This window comes from Labeo rohita, unplaced genomic scaffold (assembly GCF_022985175.1).
Source record: "Labeo rohita strain BAU-BD-2019 unplaced genomic scaffold, IGBB_LRoh.1.0 scaffold_99, whole genome shotgun sequence".
Lineage (NCBI taxonomy): Eukaryota > Metazoa > Chordata > Actinopteri > Cypriniformes > Cyprinidae > Labeo > Labeo rohita.
Genome location: NW_026129953.1, coordinates 152,890 through 173,347, shown reverse-complemented (window position 1 = coordinate 173,347; position 20,458 = coordinate 152,890). Strand labels below are relative to the sequence as shown.

General features: G+C 39.5%; 1 protein-coding gene across 7 annotated transcripts in view; it reads right to left on the bottom strand.

The window, feature by feature from the left end:
- Nucleotides 1-20,458, bottom strand: part of LOC127162623 (serine/threonine-protein kinase PAK 3) — a 238,896-nt gene that overhangs the window by 94,638 nt on the left and 123,800 nt on the right. For all 7 annotated transcript variants that reach the window (XM_051105420.1, XM_051105419.1, XM_051105421.1 and 4 more), the window contains 2 exons: nucleotides 18,835-18,988; nucleotides 11,580-11,617 (listed from right to left, as the gene is read on the bottom strand). In XM_051105420.1, the coding sequence (XP_050961377.1) occupies nucleotides 11,580-11,617; nucleotides 18,835-18,988 (192 nt within the window). The remainder of the gene's footprint in view (nucleotides 1-11,579; nucleotides 11,618-18,834; nucleotides 18,989-20,458) is intronic.

The following is a 20,458-nucleotide window of genomic DNA, read 5'->3' as shown; positions in this document are numbered from 1 at the left end:
ATGCCAGACTCTGTTGATCTTCTCCTGGAGTCCTTTAACTCAAAAGTTAAGAATGTCATTGATGACATTGCACCAGTGAAAGTCTGTAAGACATCATCTTGGAGAAAATCAACAGCAGTACAGAGTATGAAAAGACAATGCAGAAAAGCTGAGCGGATGTGGTGGAAGACAAAACTTGAAATTCACTATAGCATCTATAAAGACAGCCTTCATGCTTTCAATGTGGAACTAGCCACAGCAAGAGAGAAGTTCTTCTCAAACATTATAAACAGTAACCTAAACAACACTTGCACTCTTTTTGCTACTGTTGAGAGACTAACAAACCCCCCAAGTCAGATTCCCAGTGAAATGCAATGAGTTTGCTTCCTTCTTTTCCGAGAAGATCAATAATATCAGAAAGGCGATTAGCACATCCTCAAGTTATGCAGAAGTCAGACAGATTTGACCGCAATTTCAAAAAGAAGTCACTATGTCTGTTTTTGAAGCAATTGATAGCAAAACTTTGGAAGAAATAGTACAGCACCTTAAATCCTCAACCTGCAACCTTGACACACTTCCCACATCTTTCGAAAGTGTGTTTAACTGTTTAGAAGCAGATCTCTTAGAAGTGGTAAACACCTCACTTCTTTCTGGGACTTTTCCAAACTCCCTGAAAACTGCAGTTGTTAAGCCTCTTGTGAAAAAGAGCAATCTTGATAATACCACATTATTATCTATATTATTATTAACTATAGACCAATATCAAATCTTCCTTTTATAGGCAAGATTATTGAAAAGGTAGTTTTCAATCAGTTGAACAACTACTTAAACTCAAATGGATACCTGGACAATTTTCAATCTGGTTTCCAACCGCATCACAGTACAGAGACAGCGCTCGTTAAGATAATAAATAATATTCACTTAAATTCTGATTCTGGCAAAATATCAGTGCTGGTACTACTAGATCTTAGTGCTGCGTTTGACACTGTCGATCATAACATTCTTCTAGAGAGACTGGAAAACTGGGTCGGGCTTTCTGGGATGGCTCTCAGTTGGTTCAGGTCATACTTAGAAGGAAGAGGTTATTATGTGAGCATAGGAGAGCATAAGTCTAAGTGGACGTCCATGACATGCGGAGTCCCTCAAGGCTCAATTCTAGCGCCGCTCTTGTTTAGCCTGTATATGCTTCCACTAAGTCAAATAATGAGAAAGAACCAAATTGCCTATCACAGCTATGCTGAAGATAAGTCATTGCATTTGGAAACAAAGAGGAAGTTCTTAAGGTGAATGCATACCTTGACTCTAGGGGTCAAACAACTAAAAATCAAGTCAAGAATCTTGGTGTGATTCTGGAGTCAGACCTTAGTTTCAGTAGTCATGTCAAAGCAGTAACTAAATCAGCATACTATCATCTCAAAAACATTGCAAGAATTAGATGTTTTGTTTCCAGTCAAGACTTGGAGAAACTTGTTCATGCCTTTATCACAAGCAGGGTGGATTATTGTAATGGTCTCCTCACTGGCCTTCCCAAGAAGACCATTAGACAGCTCATCCAGAATGTTGCTGCCAGGATTCTGACTAGAACCAGAAAATCTGAGCATATCACACCAGTCCTCAGGTCCTTACACTGGCTTCCAGTTATATTTAAAATTGATTTTAAAGTACTTTTACTCATTTAGAAATCACTCAGTGGCCTAGGACCTAAATACATTGCCAATATGCTCTCTGAATATAAACCCAACAGATTACTCAGATCATTAGGATCGAGTCAGTTAGAAATACCAAGGGTTCACACAAACCAAGGGGAATCCGCTTTTAGCCATTATGCTGCCTGCAGTTGGAATCACCTTCCAGAAGAGATCAAGTGTGCTAAAACATTAGCTACATTTAAATCTAGACTCAAAACTCATCTGTTTAGCTGTGCATTTACTGAATGAGCACTGTGCTATGTCCGAACTGATTGCACTAATGTATAACCTTTTTCCATTTTTAACTGTCTTAAATTTATTTTAAATCAATTTTTAAATCATTTTAAAAGTTTTTTTTTTTGTTTTATTGTTGTGACTATTGTTTTTATGATTATTCTACTGCCTTTTTGTGAATTATTGTTTTTATTATTGTTTTATGATTATTCTACTTCCTTTTATGTAAAGCACTTTGAATTACCTTTGTGTATGAAATGTGCTATGTTCTCCCCTGCTAGGGTTGTAAGTAGATGGCCCACTCTGGTGGTCTGGGTTACGTTTAGGAGGGTTTGTCTGGTTCTTCGAACTGGCTATGCGGCACTAGCTGCTGAAAGCTCAGTGATTGCTCCCCTTTCTAGGGTTTTTTAAGTAGTGGTCTCTTGAACTTTTATCCAGACAGTGCTGTCTCCCCTGCTAGGGTTGTAAATAGACGGCACACTTTCTGTGCGTTTGTCTCAGCTGGTGCCCTTCTGGCACATTGACCTTGATGTGCAAGGTTATGTTCTATTATGTATAGAACTGCCTAACTGATGCTCCGGACTCAGTCTTCAGACTGCCCTTCTAGTATGTCTGTGGATGAATTGTGCTGGGGAGCCATGGTGGTGAGTATGATCCTTTTCTTTTATCTCACTAGAACTGGTATTTGTTATTAGCCACTTAGGCTTGTGTTGCAGTATGTTCGGCTGGGTTCTGTGTTCTTATTATATTTCAGGGTAGGACACCTATTACTTGGGTTGATAATAGCTAATGCCCCTCTTTGGCAGGGCATGGCGATGCCTCTTTCTAGCCATTGTTGGTTGCCCTGGTTAGGCTTCCCTCCATGGAGGGCTAGCCTTGGTGCTCGCCTCAGCTACAGGCTAAAGGTACTAGAGCACTTTATCTCATATGAGTTGATTTCGACTCATTTCTTTAAGAACGATTCGACTCCTCCTCGATGCTGGATCTTGTTCTATACCTCCTTCTGGATGCTCATCCCAGGATACGGTAGTGCTCGCCTCGCTGGGACGGGGTTTTTTTGGAGCACACTATCCTTCGGTAGAGTGGGTAGTTCTTTCCCCTCTTGGGGGTTAGGTACCTTCCCTATGGCTGCTGACGCTCCACAACGACCTCATCGGATAAATCGGCTGCTTGCTGCCGCCCGATGTGTTCCTCCTCCCGTTACATTATGTGTGTATGGAAGATGCACTACCCTATTTGGGTACTTGAGGCCTTTGCCTCCTAGAGCTTCATGGAATCAGCAACCTAGGTCATTAGACCTCTTCTCTACCCTTGTGACGTCTTTCCTGACATGAGATGAGCAGGGCTGTGCTCCCCTCGCTAATGCAGGGTCATTAAAGCAAGCCGTTTTTTTTTTTGGGGCAGAAGGCATAGGTCCTCCTCTCTATAGTAGGTTAGGTACCTACCCTAGAGCTGCTGTGCATTCCGTTGCTGTCACGTTGGATAAGTCGGCCGCTTGCTGCCGCCCAATGTGTCTCTGCTTTTGTCACAGTGTGTGTACAGAAGTTGTACTACCCCATTTGGGTATTAAAGGCCTCTGGCCTCCGGGAGCTTCATAGAATCAGCAGCCTAGGTCACTTGACCTCGTTTCTGCCCTTGTATCTCTCCTGTCAGGAGATGAGTGTGGCAGTGCTTCCCTCACTAAGTAGGGTCATTTAAGCATACCATTCTTGGGCAGAATGAACAGGTCCTCCCCACTGTTGGTGAGGTATCTACCCTGCGGCTGCTAAATGCTCACCTTGGTTATTAGGATTGAGCTTCTGTGACAATCTCATCGGATAAATCGGCCGCTTGCGGCCGCCCAATGTGTTTTGCCTTTTGCCACTTTGACTGTGGCGGCTGCACTGACCCATTAAGGCCTTACAGACCTTGGTCTCCTGGAAGCTCCATAGACAGCAGCCTAGGTCTTTAGGCCTCTTTCTCTGCCCCTGTGATGTCTCTCCTGACATTGCATGAGCTTGGCAATGCTCCCCTCACTGAGGGTCTTATGTGAGCATGTCACACCTAATTGGAGCTCATAGGCACCTCTCTATATGGAGAAAAGGGACTTCGCTCCCCATGGCTCTGGCTATTCCAGGAGGAAGGCCCTGGTGGGATGTTAAACCAACGTTCTTTCGCTCCTCTCAAAGTATGAGGGTCTCCTGTGAGCATGCTGTTCCCTGTTGAGCAACTTAGATTCCTCTTGTCCTAAGAGAGTTTACTTCCTCTTCTCTGGGGCATCCCATTCAGGCCGCTCAATATTGTGCTTTGCAGTGCTCCCCTCTTACAGGAGGGTCACTTTGAGCACGATTGTGCTCCCTAAGAGCTTAGAACCTCCCTAATTTGGGATTTGTGTTCTCTGCTTCCCAGAGCCTCTTTTTGTGAATGGTATTTCAGTGTCCAGGCTAGCCGGACACTAACGCACACTAACTTCTTGTGTTCTTTCTAAAATTCTGTATGGCGGGGATCACGCGCTTAGCTTCATACCCTTTCTTGAGATGTTCGACCCCGGAACCTTGGGCCACACTCGACTTATGTATCTTATCAATACCTCTCAACGAGGTGCTGATGACCTGCCCGACCAGCTCCTCGAGCGAGGTCACGCAAAGCAATAGGTAAACCCTGAGTAAAGCCGAGTTCTAGGCTACTATCCTAGACTATAGGCTATATCCCTTAAAGGAATCTCTTTTCTGATTCCAAGTCTGAGCTCTGCCCTATGGTCAGGCATCTCTAGCCCGGTCCTTACAGGTAAGTTCTTGGGTATGCAGCTCAGGCCTTTCGGCCGAAGGGATTAAGTCACTGACAGCCGCCTGGACGTCTTTTGGGGCAGCACCCTCTACTTGGGTGGAGCTGGTACTTAGTGCTCGCCTTTGGTGTCTGGCTTACACTCCCCTCAGCATGGCAGCGTGGGTATAACTGTTCCCCATAGCGACCTCTAGAGGACGCAGTTCAAGTTCCTCGAAAGGGAACGTCTCAGGTTACGTATGTAACCCTGGTTCCCTGAGAAGGGAACGAGACACTGCGTCTTCTAGACTCATGGCCATGCTTCGGACATGAGCTTCAGACGAAGAAGCGGAAGATGTGTTCGACCGGCGCCCTTTTGTACTATGTGGTTACACTGGTATGATGGCAGCGACGAGTCGCACCGGCGGTGATGTCATAGGCTGTCGCCGGCCAGTACTGTGTAGTCTTTGTATATAGGCTTCAGACACGGGTCACAAAAAATATGTCATATTGATGCAGTTGTTGACAAACATGATAAGATGACTGACTACATGATAAAGCCTGGCTATCAGAATGCAGTTATATGCCCTTAAATTCCAGATATGAGGGCAAAAATGACCCTGTATGGGTTTGTCTTATATTTATATCATATGATATGGTTTAGCAATATCACATGACATGGGCAGAGAGCCGATTTTTCCCCAATATATGCACATCTGCATGCATTTTATACAACAGTTCAACAGACAGTAAGTTAATATTGTATTACATTTTAGACACATTGTCAGTGTTGTCTGTTTTTGTGTAATTTCGCCAACAAAAATAAAGTTAAACTGTTGTGCGTCTCTGATCAACACACTGCAGGTGTGTCTAATTGGGGTTGGAGCTAAACTCTGCAGGACACCAGCCCTCCAGGACTGAGTTTGGGCACCCCTGATCTAAACAATCAATCAATCAATCAGTATGTCTTAAATATAATAATTGATATTTTTGAGTCAACCCTTTTCTTAAAAAAATATTTTAAAGAACTAAAATGTAAAGTTTATTATTTTATAAATATACATTGCCCTTACATGCTCATACAGTGTAATTTTTTTATTTGTACAGGTTATTAAAAGGTCTTAAAAGGCCTTAAATTTGAATATAAATATCAGGCGGTGGTGACAAGTGTCTGTTTAAAAAAATAAATAAATAAAATAAAAAGGCATTGAATTGTTTATTTAACAAGACACTGACTGCTTCAGACATTTTTTTTAAATGTTTCTTTCAAATTAATATAAATTCTTAAATGGACTGAAGCAATGAACATTTAGTCAGAAACTGTAGTAAATTATATTTTTTTTTTCTCTTCAAAATCAAGGGGAAAATTGTGCTTCTCAATTTTATCCAGAATCGTACAGCTTTAAGTGTTTCGTGTTTACTGCCTTTATTGTTCATTTGATCTAGAAACTGCAGCTGTATGTTTGCACGTTTTTGAAGTTTTGCAGCAGTTCTCAATTCCAGTCCTCCAATGTGGTTTGTCTGAGCCTGTGCAAAATTAAACATTAAAAGTAAAGTTGCAGGCAAACAACATTTTAAATTTCCTCCCTGCCCTTGCAACATTATAGGTGGGAATACACATAATTTATGTGTTGTTTGTTTGGGAGTGGATATTGTGAACAGCTCTCACTGAGAACGCCCGCCAGGCACACTTTGATAAGAGCACCCAGGTGCACATTCCCTGCAAAACTGAGGTGTCAAGATTGAGGAAGAAATAGTTTTTACCCCTTGTCTTCAGCCCACAAGTTAACAGCTATTCTAACATCAAAAGGTTGAATAAAGATGCAATGCCTAAGGTAGAGCTGAAGATCTTTGCCCGAACCCGACAGGACCCGACGGGTTCGGGCTTAATTTATATCATTTTACACGGGCTCGGGCCAGGCTCGGGCTTGCGCTCCGGCTTGAGCGGTAAATGAGCGGTCGTGATGCGTTTTGATTAGCGCGAGAAAGATGCGAAAATGGATGTTGAGGAGGTGAAATGGAGGCTTGCCTCTGGCGATTACATTTTGGCAAAATTTACAAAGCTTGCAAAATTAGCCAGATCAGTACTATGCATCCCGGCCAGTAGCAGCAGCAGTGAAAGGGTATTCAGTGCTGCTGGACGCACCATCAGTGAGCGCAGGACCGCGCTGAAGCCATCTACCGTCGATTCAATAAATTTCCTCCACAAAAACATGTAGCCTAATCTTGGTGAGTAAAGGTTTTTCAAATTATAACTAAATATTAATTGAGTCTCGCTAGTGTATGCCTAGGCGTATTTAGAGTGCTAAGATGTTACGATGTTACAGAGGACTTATTTTATTTATTTGTTCCAACTTAAAAGTTTGCTTTAATCTAAGTTTGTCATGTATAAATTATGTTAAAACATGTATAAATGACTCATTCTTGACAAAAGGCAAAAGAACTGTGTGCTTGCGCACATTTGAATAATGTTGGGCTGAAAACGGGTTCGGGCTTTTAAAAAGCCGTCAATCAAAATGTACTTGTCGGGCTCGGGCCGAATTCTGTCGGGCTCAGGCACTATCGGGCCTAACTTTTAAGGCCCGATTACAGCTCTAGCCTAAGGTGGAGCAGTTGTTTGCAAGCTATTGGTCTCCCAATACGACATCATCCCTCAAGGCCCCAATAAGCCATGTAGAACAACTTTGGCTTTGGTGGGAAAGCTTACATGGCAGCAGGTCAAGCTAGTGCATGCCCCACATATGACAGCATTCTTGCAGGTGTACCAGGCAGACCTGCTTCAAGACCTCGATGAAGTTGAGGAAAAGGACACAGTCGCAATCAAAGAGCTGCGTCAGACCACAAATGTCTCAGGTTACAACTTTAACCATGGTTCCCTAAAAAGGGAATGTGACAATGGCATACTTCCTGCATGACTGTGATTTTCTGATCTTGCTTTGGCCAATCAGAAGCCAACATTGTGTGGTCTGGACATGATATATAGATATTCCCGAGATGTCCTTATCAACTGCATTAAAGTCAGTAACGTTTTTAAACCCTAAACATAAACATAAATTTGATTCATATTACCATGTGGTAAAAAGTTGTGTGTGCAAATCTATGAAAAGTTATGTATACAAACAAACGTAACTAACCAGTCTAAAAAAAAGAAATGCCTCAGGGCCAAATTAAATAATCACTGCATCACTGCACAGTAAAGTTTCTAGTGTTGTATAGAGTTGCTTTTATGGTGTTAATTTTCCAGTATTGAAAAGTGTTGATTCTGGTGTTGATTTGAACGACATGAACACTTGCAGTGTGAGTCAGTGTTCAGAGTCAGTGTTATTACAACGAGTCAATATAATTGACTCTAGTAATGAGTTGATCCTATTTCTGTGCCTGACGTGATGTGCACGATCCATATTCAAATGTTTGTGTACATTACATTCTCAAAATATCGTTTGAGAGATGACAAATGGAGCTTCTGATTATAAGTTAGCTGCTTGCTGGACATTATTTAATATTAACAACTATTTGCATTTTTCCTGACCAACAGCTGTTGTCATGCTGGTAAAAGTTCAATATCAATGAGTGAAGAAATTTATGGACCTGCTTAACAATCGTGTTCCAGAAGAAATTGTTTCTGCTGGCATACCTGATGGTAAATATATTAATACTTAAATGTATAAACACTTCACACATTTTTTAAAGGCATTCATAATATGATAGTGTAAAAGATTTATCTGTAGGTCTGTATGAATTAAGACTTGACAGACATGAATCACCCACAAGATTCTCAACCCTCAGCACAAGTGCTCATTCTTTCATTCTCTTCAGCTGACCATAAAGAGGCAAAATCAATAAGCACCAGCCAGCTTGATGCTAAAGCAAATGGGTATGTTATGCATGTTTTTGTCAACATTTGATTTGTCTGTGTAATAATTCCCTTCCATCATTTTACTAGTCTTACGTTGTCACCTGTATTGTTGTCATGTTTAATCAGACTGTCCAAGAGGCCCTGGAAAAACAGTCCAGTGATGAAGAAGAAAATTAGGATGAGACAGACTTGTGCACTTCCATAAGGTAAAACTCGATACTGTTGCAAAGTTTGTTTTTTGTTTTGATAAAAAGGTTAATTTACTGAAATCAAAGTAGTCATGTACTCACCGTCATGTCATTCCTAACACTTAAGACTTTTGTTCATCTTCAAAACACAAATGTAATTATTTTTATGAAATCAGAGAGATTTCTGTCTCTTCACTGGCAATTACTATTATGATGCTTCAGAAAGTTCATAAAGCGATTGTAAAACTAATCCATGTGAATTGAGTGGTTTATTCTATATTTTCTGAAGAGACTTGATCACTTTCTATGATAAACAGATTGAATTTAGGCTTTTTATTCATATTTAAACATTTATCAACTAAAACATCAGATATGGTAAACAGAAGCTCAAGCATGAGAACCAGTGAGATTCATTCTTGTATTATGCAGTATCGTTTGCACTTTCACAGGAACCGTTTGTTTGCTGATCGCCGTATGTGAATAAAAGCCTAACTTCAATCTGTTCATCATATAAGGTGACTGTCTCGTCAACAAAATTGGACTAAACTGCTCAATTCATATAAATTAGTTTTGCAGTCTCTTTAAGAACTTTTTAAGCATCAAGGTGGTAGCTGTGTTGACTCGATGCATGGACAAAAATCTCTCAGTTTTCATTAAAGTATATTCACTTGTGTTTTAGAGATGAACAAAAGACCTTTGAGTGTGGAACAACTTAAGGGTCAGTAAATATCAGAATTTTCATTTTGGGTGAACTAACCCTTTAAAGCACATTTCATCATCAAAAGTTACTAGTGCTGGGTTTTATGCGTTCATCAAAGCACATAGTATTTATCTTTTTTCCCTATTTTTTCTTTGTTTAATCTAATTTTTGTTTTTGCTGTTTACAGTCCTGGACCTGCACCAGTATTATAGGCCATCTCAGTCAGAGGGAGGAACACCAGCCATACCTACTGATATTGAGAAGGATCAAGGGCACGATCACCTTATTCTATGTGGTCAGACAAGCACCTCATCCCTTCTGACAGACCCACCACCCTGAGTGCTATCGAACTCTAAGTCCATTTTGTGCTCAACCTGTTGTATCAGTAGGTCCTTGTCAATGTCTTTATCTTCCTGCTACGCTCTACAAACATTGATGTTGGTCATACCAGTGAGTTACCAAGAGTAAAGGAATTGCATCCAAAGCATTGACAATCTTTTGACAAAACATTTTTCAATGCATCATGTATTTAGTTGAGAGTATATTTTGAAGTCCTACATGTCTTTTCATCTGTAGAGTTTACATGGGTGTTATGATGGTAAATTTTTATCTTTCTTTTAAGTGTTTTGTCTAAGACATGTCAAACTAATTCAATGTGTTTGCTGTTATTAAATGCACACATTATGTATTTTTAGCTGAACTGAATGCAGATTGCATTTAATGACAAATCAGGGTTTGTATGAACACTACAAACATTACTCCCTTGGCGTTAAAGCTATTGACACTGCTAGTGTAATTTCAACACTAATGGTGTAAATGAGGGGGAAAAAAAACACAATAATAGTGTTATTAATTAACACTTACAGTGTTGTTTTAACTCTATGCAAGTGTTAAAAAAGTAACACTATTTAAAGTGTTAGTTTAACTCGCTCTAGTGTGGACCTATATAAAAACTGAACAAATGTTAATTTTAACATTGAGAGTATAAATTTACCACTTTCAATTTTGCTGTGTGGAGAGTTTAAAGCTTAAGCTCCAGTGAATCTGAATCGTTACACTGTTTTCAGTATCGGTCGAGCATGTGATTGACCTGATAACCTAAATTTAAACAGTCTGCGCAGGGGGTTCTCCCCTTCACTTAATGGCATGCCGTTGAGATTCTGGAAATTTCACAAGGAACCTGAGTCAGGTGCTGAGTTCAATGGATAATTAAATAGTTTTTTAAAATTTGAAATTTTAAAAAGTTTACATCCATTTAAGCAGTATGGAAGTACTATACTGTATGCACAACAGCACTTCTATGAAAATGCTAGCTTTTATTGGTACTTCAGCCTCTTACCAGCTTAAGGTGGTAGCTAGTTTTGAAAGTTGTTTAGCTGTTCCAAGCTGGTCTAGATGATTCACTAGCTGTATACTCAACTGGTGGAGTCAAGAGATGACCTGGTATACTCTCTTAGTCAAGATGTTTAGACCTTGTAGACCACCTTTGAACAGCAAAATTGTGTAATGTAACTAAACATCATCTTAACATGATATGATACATATGCATATTTATACATATTTAATAGTAACTTTTAATACTGTGCAGTGGGGGGCAAATTAAATTAAAATCTCATTCTTTTAGGTATTTACTGCAGAGGAACAAGCATTTTAAAGATGTTTGTTGATTTCTGTGGTTTCTGAAAAAAGTTTAATCTAAGTTTGAATTAATTTGAATCATTTGAATCTAAGTCAACACAACAGTTTAGTCCCAGCCATCTGGAAATTACTATCAATAACATTAATGTTGTAAATAGTAACATGCAGGTAATGGGGAAGATTTTGCACTGAAGTTCACCAGATGTACAAGAGTGATAATATTATTATTATTATTATTATTATTATTATTATTATTATTATTATTTTTTTTTTTTTTTTTACATATTTTTTGAGAAAACATGGAACTTAATCTGTTACTAAGGGAACAGCTCATAAAGCTATAATGGCTCTTCTGTTTACAGACAACACAACATACTAGTAGTAGTGTAGTAGATTTTAGTGCAATTCAGTTAGTCTGTGTTATAAAGAGTTTCATTTGTGGGGGTAGACATGGCATTACTGGCTTGAGTCATGAATTCTTTATTTCATGAACATGAATTGGAAATTTTAAATCAAATATCAAGTTAGGAAACAAAACAAAACAAAAAACTCACCAGAGTATTGGCTGCAATGTAACCATGAGTGGATTTATCTGGAAGCATAAACATTCCATTAGTCAGAATTTTAGTAAATGTAACTTACCCGATTCTCCTTTATTAAACATAAATGAAGAAGGGTCAGATGTGTCTTTCTTATGAAAATTACCATTTGTGCTGAACAATCTCACAACTTCTTAAAAAAAGTTAAAACAAATATTGACTTTTAATGGCTGATTCTTCTGTTACATTTAGTTCATTAAGATTTAGAGTAAAATATTACAGGGTTTATTTATTACTAATAACAGCCTCTTAGCAAATATCTAGCAAAATACAGCAAAACATTTTTTTTAATTGATCAGTACGATCATACTCAATTTCATATATGGGTCAAAGACTAAAAGGGGTTCCCTATCTGAAGTTGTCTAATTACTGACACTAGGGGTTGCACTTGGAAGTCAAAACACCTCTGATACTTCAGAAAAGGCCAATGAGAATTGGCAAGTGTAATTTGCATGTGCCGCTCCATCGTACACATGGGTATAAAAGGAGTGGGCATGCATCCACTCATTCAGATTTGTTCTACGGAGCCAAGCAAGTACTACAATTACAAGCTTATCCCATTCAGCTCGTGGAAACATGTATCTTTGCAACGCACAGGTAAGTGCTAAGAGCTCCCCTGAGCTCTTCAGAAAAAGAAAAGAATCCTTTCATAGATAGCTTATGTCTTCACTGCAAGAACATGACCAACGTTGTAGTCATGACTCTCCTTTCTATTCAGACGATTCACCTCATTCGTACCCCATGCTGGTCTTTCTGCAATGCACAAGGTCATGAAAGCTAGCGTTCAGGGTGTTTTGAGGGCAACAGCGGGAGCAGTTCCATAAAGTAATTCTCGCCAAGTAACACCCCACGGACCTTCTGTTCCTTATTATGCATGTTTCAACCACTGGAGTTTTGCGGATGAGTTTGATGTTGCGTCACATGATGGAAGATGAGCAATCAATAGCAGCATCGGAGGGTGGGCTAGAGCCTTCTGATGCAGAAGACTCGACTGGGCTCCTACCTTTGGGTGCAGTGGCCCAGTATGAGTATGATGCAGGGTTAGCAGCCATGATTCTGTTCAGTTTGTCTTAAAAGGCTGCAAATCCATCAAGCCTCTTAAGCACTTCATTTTTATATGCATACACTGGCGTATGTGTGCAGTAGAACGCGTAGCCTTTCAAAGTATATTCCATTTATTTGTTGTGCGTGAACGTGGGCGGTCGACACATGCACTCTAGAAAGTTTCATCCATGTACAGTGTCTGCTCTATTTTTATCTGTATGTTACGACCGATAATATTTTTGAACTCTTTTAAACCAAAGTTAAGCTGTCTCATACTCTCTCACTCGCAAGTCCTTGTCAATGTGAGCCTCTGTTGTTGTTGCAGTCTCCGCTATTTTGTTGTTTTTGTCTCTTTAGTTTCGATGTCTATTGTGAAACAGCCCGGGAAAGTGTTGCCACCTTGTGGAACAACTAATTACTGCAAAATAACTTCAATGCTCATGTGCAACCTACAAAAACTGGGTGGTGCTCGAACAGTGCACACATACTATTCTGATGTACACTGTCCCTCGTGTATGCATAGAAAGCGAAGTATACTTTGGGCTATACGGTGACAAAAGTCATTGCGCCACCTCTCAACCAGGCGATGTCCATGTTAGTGGTCCAGGAATGTTAATTGCTCTAACAAGATAATACTCAAAGGGCAGAACACTCCCCGCTTGGTGTTTATGACACCACTGTCCATATTGCTACAATTTAGCATAAACCTTTAATCCGTTGAGGGTAAAAGTAGGACGACCTCTGTAATAGGCCTTGTAAAGGTCTTTGGAGTACCTTGAGCAGTAGTCCTTAGATTAACTGTTCATAATTTTCCATCTTGGCTATGGATAGCAGAAATGACCACTGCCATTGGCCATGTATTACAAGCAGCTGGTTATCCTTCAATAAGACAGTGTCGCCTTCTTGCAAGTTGCGACGCATTTCATTCCACTTCCTGTGACTCTGGAGGGTTGGCAGGTACTCCCTTTTCCATCTGAGCCAGAACTCATTGGCCAGGGCCTGTACTTGTCTCCACTGATTGAGAAGAAGGTCCCTGTCACTGTCCCCTGGTGGAGATGGGACTTCCCCTTTCTGAGTAAGCAGCATTGCTAGATTCAAGATGAATGCAGACTGTTGGTCAGTTGATACAGGAATGTGAGGTCTAGCGTTAATGATGGCTAAAAGTTAGGCAATAAACGAGCACAAGACTTCATGGGAGAAAGGAGCATGCTCTCTTAGTAGGATGCAATCCAGAATTTTGTGGGCCACTCCAATCATATGTTCCCAAGAACCTTCTCTGTGCAAATAATGAAGAGGATTGAACTCCCAGAAACAGTTCTGTTCACTCAAATATCTGAGAACCCTTTTATCCTGTTGCAGCTTGTTCAGCCCTAGCGCTTTGCTCACTCCACAAGGTTTGTGCCACAATCGGACCTTTGCGATACTCGTATGATAAAGAATCGTCTTAACACGATGATGCAGCTGGAAGCCTCCATTGCGCCTCTCTTTGACCATCCAAGGTCCAAAAACGTCCAATAGTACGTAGGTAAATGGGGGATTTATTTTTAGGCACTCAGATGGTAAATCTGCCATAACCTATTCCTTTATTTTTTCACAGAGCTTACGACAGGTGACACAATTGTGTAAGACTGAACTAAACAGCCTTTTCCCTCTTATAATAGAGAAACCAGTCATTCTTAAGGCTCCTTCGGTAAAATTATGCCTTTGATGTTCTACTTTCTCCTGGTAGTGACACATTAATAGAATGGAGACATGGTTGTGCTTGTGTAGAATCAAGGGTTTTTTTTCTTTGGACCCTAATGGAGAGTTTTTCAACCTTCCTCCAATTTGGATCAGACCTTCGTTGAGAATGGGATCATGTTTTAAGAGAGTCAAGTTTTAAGAAGGTCCGCTGAATAGGAGGAACCACACCACTAAGGTCTAAGTCCAGCAAGTTATTGTTCAGATCAGGGCCCGTTAACAAGACGTTGTTAAGGGAGATGCCATGATGTTGGGCGCTAAAGTCAAATACCACCCCGATTTGGTCCGGCTTTGCTTTGTGGTAAACCACAAAGATCAGAAAGAACCAACACTCCCCTCCCTCTTTTAATAGTGGTGTGGGTTCAGCATGTTCGTCCTCCAAAAGTTTCTTCATGAAAGCAACAAACTGCTTTTTTCATCTCTGGATTCTTTTTAAGAGTATGAGAATGGAATCTATTAAGAGCTTGTTCATGATTGTTGGGGAGTACTTGTCTGGGCACTCTGAGGGCAATGGGGCTACTCAACTGTTTCCTTCATCCCTGTAAACCTCCGAATCCATGATCCTTAAGAGTGTTGTGTCCTCAGTGGACAGGGCAAGTTCACTGTCATTTTCAGTTCTTTGGAACACATCACAAACAAGACTGTTTTCTGAGGTTCTGTGCATGCCGTTTTTGCATGCTCCGAAGATAACACCCTTAGGCAAGAGAGAGTGATTCAAGGCTACACTCGGGGTAGGCCCCTCCTTCAGCTGGGGAAAAAAAAACACAAAACCTTCAGCTATCCTGGAGGACATAGTCATAACTCCAGCACACGTCTGAAGGGAATAAGAGGAAGGTTCGCTGAGAATTGCAAAAAATGGGAAGAAATCAGTTTTAGCTAAAGAGCGATTACTTTGATCGTCAAGTACAGCTTACAAAAATGGGAACACATGCACCAAACAAATCTTACAGCATGATTTCCCTGGTTGCCCCTTGATGCAGATCTGAGTACAGTGAGACATTACTGTGAATGGTGACAATTCATCTCCTTCTGCTCCATGGCTCTCGTGGTGTAGGAGACTTGAGAAGGTGGGCCTGGGTGCATGACTGTGACATGGAGTTTACTCTCACATTCATTACACATGACAGCTACCTTGCAAACTTTGGCCAAATGTGTAGTGGATGTACAACACTTGTAGCACATTCCATTTTCACGGAGGAAAGATCTTCTCTCCTCAATAGGTTTGGCTCTAAAGGCACAACACATTTTCAAAGGGTGTGGTCTGTTGTGTATTGGACAGTACATTCTAGATTTTCTACTTTCCTGTTCCTGACAGTATCTGTTTTGTGAGCTGACAATGAAACTTGCGTCATTCTGGGAATTAGTTTTTCCTTGGAGTGGATATCGCTGGAATAAATGAGCGAAAAACTGGGATCATTCCTGATACATGCCTAATAGCACATGAACTCAGCAAAGAATGAGAAAGGGGGGAAAGCCTGTTGTGTTCTGCTTTAAACTTGGATCCTTGGGCTACCAATTTCTTGAAGAGTATGTGAGAGTTTTGCTACTATAGGACTGATGCCACAAGCGGTATCCAAAAAGGCCAAGCTGGGCAAGTATCCATCTTGCTTTGACGATAAGATCTCCACGAGAAGATCTCCACGTTCCATAAGTCTCAGAGTCATTGTTGGAAATTTTAGTAAACATGCCCAGTTTCTTGAACAGCGCATCTTCAATTACCTCTGAAGCAAAACACTTGACCAGCCTGTCCCAGACTTTCCTTAGAGCAATATGAGGATTGTTAACATGTATGGGATGTATTCTGTTGACATAATGGCCTGATTTCTTTCTTAGCCACTTAATTAAAAGGTCCAACTCCTCACTAGGCAACATGTCAAGATCTTTTATAGCATTTAAGAATGAGGAATGCCATTCTCTGAAATTTTCGGGTCTGTCGTTGAACTGACTCAGCACTATAGTCACCAATTAACGGTGTGCCAGAAACTTAAACTCTGACAAACTTAAAATTTTAAGGCAGCTGGGTTATTTACCCATCTGTTAAGTTTAGCAAACACAAATATCTAGGTTGTTACTTAGTATAACTTAACATTTCAAGTTGACTAAACTTATTTTAGTTGACTGAACTTAAAATTAATCTTGCTGTGTAACAGTCGCTTGAGGCTTCTTCTTTCAATGTTTTTTTTTTAGCACTTCATCTGGTACCTTTGACTGTTTTCTCAGCTGCCTTTAATATCTCTGCCTGTGCTACAGCCGATGCCGCCTCCCTCCGAAGAGTTAGAGCACTCAATCCAGCGTTAAGTCTGGACTTTTCAAGGAGTGCTTTGGCTTCCCTCTCTGGTTACTCAATTTTTAACTTGGCTTCTTATTCAGCAAAGGATGCATGAATGTGTGCTGCCTCTGCCTTCGCACAGGCCCTTGCCATTGCACTGGCTGTTGATACTGATGTGTGACTGCTGCCAGAGCTCATCTGAGAAGCTCTGTCACCATCCTTATATTCATCCATGGTGCTCGTTCATGCTTTGCACATAATCGACATCCTAGTTCTCTAACCAAATTTTCACTGTACTGTCCTTCAATTGGTGTTCTTAACCAAGATTAGAAAGCCAGCCAGACTCCCATTATAAATAACATAGGAGATTGTACAATAATAATAGAACGTAATTACAATTAAATATATTATCTCAATAACACCAGTCGTGAATTAAACACAAATATTTTATGATTTTAAATCAACATAAATTCTATGAAGTCTATTGTTAGAAATACTGTAACATATAAAATATAAACCACTTACAGGCAGTTCTTGCTAATGATAATTCAGAACGCAACAAAGGATTATTGCAGATGGAACGATCTTCACCATGCACTCAAATAACTTCCTGGTTCAGGCTGCAATACTATAATTGACCGTTAGAGGAACGGTCTAACTTTTGGGCAAAGGGTGCATCATGTGGGCCATTAATTTGTTTTCTGACCTTGTGCACCCTTATAATGTCTCTTCCCAGTAGGAGAAGTATCTGGGCGTTGGGGTCGAGTTTGGGAATTTGGCATGCAACTGACCTCAAGTGAGAGTGATTCAAGGCTACACTAGGGGCAGAAAAAAAAAAAAAAAAAACAAAAAAAAAAAAAAACTTTAATATAACTCTGAATGCATTCGTCTGAAAGAAGGAAGTCATATACATCTAGGATGCCTTGAGTGTGAGTAAAGTATGGGCTAATTTTAATTTAAGTAACCCTTTATTACCTGTGTGTATGGGGGAGCGAGCACACAAATTTCATTTGCCAATTCAACCCTTTTCTGAAGTATCAAAGGTGTTTGGGGCTCTCAAGCGTGACCCGTAATGTGAGCAATTCAACATAACGATGTTATAATTAGTAACCAAGACATTTTCAAACATCAAAACAATAAACGTTTAAAACAGCTTTATTTATTTATTTATTTATTGTATATTAGAATGTGTAGAATATTTATTTATTCATTTAGCAGAGCAAAAAATAATGACTATCATACAAGCACAAAAAATGTTTGTCTTTTATTTTATTATGTGATTATGTATTTCTGAATGTTTGGTCACATGGGTGCAGGAAGATATTTACCTGGTTGTGTTTCCTGTTTGACATGCATGAGTAGTGGGAACACTCACTTTCTGTTGACCATTCTAAACGTTTTTAATCCTTCTTATTTGTTCATGTCCTCAGTAAATGTTCATAAAAGATAAATGCGTCATGGATTTATTTCCGTTACTTAGCCTCTCAGCGGCTATAGGCTGTGGCTATAATACATTTTTGCCAAGATGTACAGAAGACACCCACTAAAATGTCATATAGTCTAATGCTAGTCTATATACCAAAAACTTCTGTCAGGCATATTTAGTACAAGAATCATAAGATTACATTAAATTTTCGGGATCACACCCCCAAATTAATTGTAATAACTAATTAATTTAAAATCTTTACCAATCATTGCCACTATCCTTTAAATCACTAGGCTTTTTCCATTTGTCAGCAAGAGATTTTTCATCATTTAAAATGTAATAAAAATCAGTATGATCACTTTTCTTTCATAAATTTGATTAAGTACAGGTCAGAATAATTATGTTGTTGCATTTTTACATGAATATACCTGTTAGCCTGAATGACGATTTTTTAAATTTAATTTGATGCAGACACCAAAATGGGAAGTCTCTTGTCTTTGACCCATATATATAGTACACAGCATAAATAAGTGCTGTCCATCCTCTCTGAACTAAACATATAATTCTACCTTTTAATTATCTATTACAATTCATGGGAAGATGGCAAATGACAGGGGTGGCCAAAGGGGTGGGCAGACTTCAGTCCAGGGTGGCACTGCCCATCCACGGCCACCACGTACCAATGTCCCTGCATATATGCATGTGTATTTGTTTAGGTGTGGTTGCCTCACCTCCTGACGTGAAGCTCATGTATTTCTGGTTGTTGACTGTCTCTTTGGAGTCGTAGAACTTGAGAACATCTATTACAGCCTGAGGGTTTTTCTTCTGTTCCAGCTTAGTAATATTAGAGGTCTGCAATAATCGAGCCCATTGCTCTGGAATACCCTATGTATGTGTACATGGGTGGATTGGAAAGAGACAAAATGGACACTTGAGTAAATCATACATGTTTTTTTGCATGCCAACCAGGCTTTGTGATACTGTCAACAATATCAAAAACATTTATATATTCCAGACTGTGATATCAAGGGCAAAATGTGACAAAAACATGAATTTGCACAGCCAGAGACAAACATTAAGTTATTAACATGCTAATGTTAACATGCCATTCACACAGAACACATTCTTGCAATGTACTTGAATACTTTTAAACAGCTTAAGTTTATCTTTTTTATTACATGTATATGTATTACATCTGTGTGTGGTACTTTTTAATCATTTTCAATGCAGCTCGAATTTGACCTAAGGTTAAGGTGACATTACATTTATAGAGGGTTTATAATTAATCTCAGCACATTCTATCAGTAGATGTTAGCATTAGGGCTGGGCGATAAACAATATTATATTGATGTCACGCAAAGGTGGCTGTAATGAAGCACATGACGATAGAGTATTTAGGAAACAGTCTTTTAACAGTCTTTTTAAGTAAATCCAAATGGGACAGGAAAACTCAGAAGTAGGGAAACACGACCTTGTAAAACACGGAAAAAAAGGACAGAACAGAAAACAAATTAAGATCAAGAACACAAATAACCACAGGAAGTACCAATCTAAAACACAACAAACAGATACAACTAAACAACTGTTAGAACTGAGATTGCAATAAAATGTATGTCGATAACAATGATGAGCAGTCTGGACATTTTTACTTGCATGTTGGATGAGGATTCTATTAGAACTACAAACTTGAAAAAAAAGTGTTAAAAAACTCCAAACATGACAGACATGTGAGATCCATGGTTAAGTAGAGTGGTTTAGATAAAGAAGTTTGAATGAATAATATTAGTATTAGTATAATATTAGTAAGTATCTAACCTGATGAAAAAATAAAAAAAATGTTTTTCACATTATATTTCATCTGCAACAACATTGTTGACATTTAAAGTGCATCATTAATCAAATGTATAAGGAGATTTCTCAGCATGAAAGATCCATGAATGGCAGATCAACATACTACTTTATTTCTCTTCAGTACGGTAGGAAATCAAATTAAACAAAATGTGGAGAACGTTAACTGTGACAAGATAATTGACAGGGCAGTTTAAATAGTGATTAGATGCATGTAACTAGGTAACCAAACACCAAGTAGCATGTCCCGAAGATTGCCTACCATTCTGCTACACACTCAAAAATATGTACTTGTTCTACACAAAAAGAATACTTTCTTTTAGGGTGTACTATAAGTATGTAAATTGAGACGCTGCAACCGTTTTACTGCAGCTGCAGTTAGGAGCTCTGGTTGCTATAGAAACAGGTCAGCATACACACTTAGGACTGCACCAGAGCCGAGTTGCAACATGCTTTGATCTCGCTGACACATGCTCATGTAGTTCATGGAGCTCTCAATAGTTCCAA